The 4,087-nt window shown below is 39.6% G+C and overlaps 1 protein-coding gene across 5 annotated transcripts in view; it reads right to left on the reverse strand.

The window, feature by feature from the left end:
* Nucleotides 1-4,081, reverse strand: part of VRK2 (vaccinia related kinase 2) — a 104,743-nt gene extending 100,662 nt beyond the window's left edge. For 3 of the 5 annotated variants that reach the window (XM_015587542.1, XM_006909578.3, XM_015587543.2), the window contains exons 1-2: nt 3,949-4,081; nt 2,088-2,228 (exon numbers count right to left, since the gene is read on the reverse strand). In XM_015587542.1, the coding sequence (XP_015443028.1) occupies nt 2,088-2,223 (136 nt within the window). In that variant the 5' untranslated portion in view covers nt 2,224-2,228; nt 3,949-4,081. Of the gene's footprint in view, nt 1-2,087; nt 2,232-3,535; nt 3,780-3,948 lie in introns of those variants that run through there. The other 2 variants (XM_015587541.2, XM_006909579.3) reach the window with 2 other exon arrangements.
* Between the last annotated feature and the right edge of the window lie 6 nt (nt 4,082-4,087).

Consider the following 4,087-nt stretch of genomic DNA (forward strand, 5'->3'; position numbering starts at 1 on the left):
GCTAAATTGGGGCTGCAGCTGAACTCTCAGGACTGTGCCACTGGATACCTACTTCACAAAACCACACTAATAAGAACAGGGGACTTAGGAGCTTTGCTTAGTACATAGAAACAGACACGGAAAGGCAGCCAAAATGGGAAGACAAAGAAGCAGAAACCATATGAGAGAAGAGAACAGAGATCCAGATATAATGGAGTCAAGTAATCTAATAGATGCAGAGTTCAAAACACTGGTTATAAAGATGCTCAAAGAATTTTTAGGAAGTGTAGAAAACTTCAACAAAGAGATAAAAAACAAAAATGGAAATGGAAATTATAAAAAGGAACCAGCCTGAAATGAAAAATATATCTGAGACAAGAAGTATATTAAATGGAATAAACAAAGTGAAGGAAAAGTAAAGAAAGTAAAGAAAAGGATGAAATGCCCTATCTAGTGGACTGGAAAGCCAAGGACACTCAGAAAGGCAAGAGATAAGATGCCAAGGCTACAAAAATAATCTAAAGACAATATGGGACACTATTAAGGATCCAAATATCTGTCTGATCGGCATAACTGAAGAAAATCAAGATGTTGAACAGCTGTTTGAAGAAATAATGATGGAAAACTTCCCTAACCTGGTGAAGGAAATGGACATAAAACCCCAGGAGGCTCAGAGAATCCCCAAAACCAGAGATTCAAAGAGGCCCACACCAAGATACATCATAATTAAAATGCCAAAGGTTAAATACAAAGAAAGAATATTAAAAGCGTCAAGAGAAAAATAGTTACCTATAAGGGAACACCCATAAGACTGGCAGCCGATTTCTCAAAAGAAACTATTCAGGACAGAAGGGCATGGCAAAAAATATATATATATATATTCAACAGGATGAAGACCCAGGATCTGCAACCAAGAATACTTATTCCAGCAAAGCTATTTAGAGTTGAAGCACAGATAAAGAGCTTCCCAAACAAAAATAAGCTAAAAAAACATGTATCAAAAACAGGAATAAAGAATGGTAACAACTACATTCCTATCAATAAGTACCTTAAATGGAAAAGAATTAAGTGCTCCAACCAAAAGATAGAGTGGCTGAAAGAATAAGAAAACAAGACCCCTACGTATGAAAAGGGGATGAAAAAAGATATTGATGGACCTAGAAGGTATTTAAGTCAGACAAAGATAAACACTATATGATTTCACTTATATGCAGAATCTAAGGAATAAAAAGAACAAACTAATCAAACATAGACTCACAAATATAGTGGACAATTTGGTGATGGACAGAGGGGAGAGGGGTTTGGGGGGCTGAGAGAATGGGGTGAAGGGTTAAAGAAATACAAATTAGTAGCTGATGGATGGTCACGGGAATGGGGAGTACGGCAGAGAGAATGCAGTTATCATTAATATGTTGGTTAGGTGGAGGGTCAGGGAAGGGAAGGAGCAATTGGGATTGTTTTATGAACTATACAGATGTCTAACCAATGTACTATATACTTGAAACCAATTAAAATAAATAAATTTTAAAAAAATAAGGATATGTGGAGGTATAGTTTTGAAGTGAGGTTTTTATGTTTATCCAAAGAGGGATTTTAAAAGGTTGAGAAACACTACTACTAATAACTAATACAGATAAATTTCTCCCAGGTTAATATGTATCACTCTCACTGATGCCAATGTCAAATGTAACTGGGATAAAAAGCCATACCAAATTAAAAATAATCATAAATATTAAAAAAGAAGATATGACTGGAACTTAAATAGTAATGATTAAAATTTACAAATGGAAAGTGTTCATATTTATACAGTTGTGTTTTCCGAGCTGTAAAAGGTAATGTTTCCAGAAAAACATACTCTCGAAAAAGAACATTAACATTTTGTCTGGCAAGCTGTGTTACTGTGCTCTGAAAAGACTTCTAAGAGTCATTCAGAAAAACATGGACAACAAGGAGTGGGGTCCATCATGTCTTGAAACTAGACATTCTACTAAACATTAACTATCTTCATCTTAAAGTATATTTGTTCTATTTTAAAGTTTCAATTTTGAAATATTATTAAGCACAGTTACGGTCATATATATATTTGGTAATTTGTAGTTATACTTTACCTAAATATATCAATCCAAATCCTCCTGAGCCAATCTTCTTGCCCAGCACCCACTGTTTCCCCTCTGTATCATCCAGAACCTTGCCTTCTGGAAGTGCAAGAGGAAGTTTGTATTTCTCATTTCTTCTTGGTGGCATCACTTCTGCTGGCAGAAGGGGTGAGATAAGTGATTAAAAATAAAACAACAGCAACATAAAAACTCCCGTTGAAATACATTTCTCAAAATGTCTTCTATGGGGCACTTTCCCAGGTTCCTAGAAATTAGGATTCTGGAGTCGATTGGGTTTCAGAAAGCTCACACACTATATTCAAAATGGAGATACACACACATTACAATATTGAATTCTAAGCAGTGCTGATATTATAAAACAAACCTGTTAAATGTCTCTTAATTCGACATTTCCAAAATTCACTTAGAGGGTCTATAATACCTATTAACAGTGAAGAGTATACCTTATGAGTTAATTTCTGATAACAAAGAGAAAATAAATTGTATATGTTCCTTTCACTGAAAATGCTGTGTTGAAGATGAGAAGGTCTTCGGTCACTATGAAAGAATAGTTTTGGATTGGGAAAATACGGAACACGGCAATAGACATCATTACCAAACACAGCAAGTGACACATAGTTTTTAAATGAGTCAGGGATTTTCATGGATTTATTATTTAGCAGAGCCCTAGGCCATTGGGTAGTTTCAGGCTGTTACATGCCTCTTTCAGCTTCTTCCTTTTTCTTTGTACTCTGCACCTTCCCCAACCTCATCAAAGTAAAAATTGCCCTGCCTTAGAGATTAAAGCGGCACTGCCAACAACAGCACAGACTCCACAGTATAGTCACACAACTTTAATCAATTAATTATAATTGTACACAGGTTAGTGAATTTCACAATGAGAGATCTGGGGCTGCAAAAGGAAATTTCTTGGGGTGGGGGGAGGGTTGGTATATCACGTATATATGCCTGAAACTAATTTAAATGTGAAGGTAACTGTAATCCTCTAAATATTTCCAAAGAATTTTTAAAAACTGGTGAGTGCTTTTGAATGAAAATTAAGTTTTCATTTTATCATCTTCTGTCTTCCGAATGAGAAACTGTTCCTTTTAATAGGTTTTCCCTCCTTCAATTAACTTTAATCCAAACCCCTATCATTTACTTAGCAGCAGCGTCCCAGGTAGACAAAGCAACACAGCTGAAATCTTTAACAATATTCACCTGTCCTCCTCCTAACGCGAACACAAGGGAAGCCAGGAAGTTAGATAGTAAGCTAAGCCTAAAGTAGGAAAAGGATTTGTGGGGATTCCTCCACGACCAATACTTTCTATATATTGGTGTCCAATAAATATTTGTTGTTTTAAAACCTAAAGTCTCCAAAGAACAACTTTTCAGCTGCGCATAAGTTCTAAATAAGTATAAAGAGGATAAACACAGTTTGGGGCAGCAGAACTTCAGACCTGAAAGTTGAATCTGTCTATAAAATGCACATCCTGGGCGCGGAGCCCCAAGTTCACTTTCCCAGACGCAAGCGACAGCCTCCCTTCAAGGCCAGTCTCCGACACGGGTGTCCCTTCTGCTTCTCGGTTTCTTCTTAGGGCGACGATGAAAAGCGCTCACCAAGAGTTTCTGGGGACAAACCGGTACCCAGAGGCCAGACGCGTGCCAGGACCCGACTTACGGCCGGCCGCGGCGACGCCCCGCCCCCCACCGGCGTCCGGAGACTCTCGTCCCGCCTTCCACGCTCTCGGAACCCGCGAAAGAAAATCCCCCGCTTCCCCGCCTAACTTCTCCGTCCGGCGCTTTGGGGCAAACGCGAACTGGAGGGAGAAACGGGTTCTCGCTCCGAGTTAGGAAAAAGTAAGGAACCAACCGCGGAAGCAGGGACCCGTTCCGGGCCGGCGTCTCCCTCCGACGGCAGCTCCTCCCCGGCCTGGGGCGCAGCGGTGCCGGCTCTTGCCCGAGGCGCCAGAACCCGAGAGCAAGCGGAGGCGGACCAGGCCCTGGGCCTC

This window comes from Pteropus alecto, unplaced genomic scaffold, assembly GCF_000325575.1.
Source record: "Pteropus alecto unplaced genomic scaffold, ASM32557v1 scaffold131, whole genome shotgun sequence".
Lineage (NCBI taxonomy): Eukaryota > Metazoa > Chordata > Mammalia > Chiroptera > Pteropodidae > Pteropus > Pteropus alecto.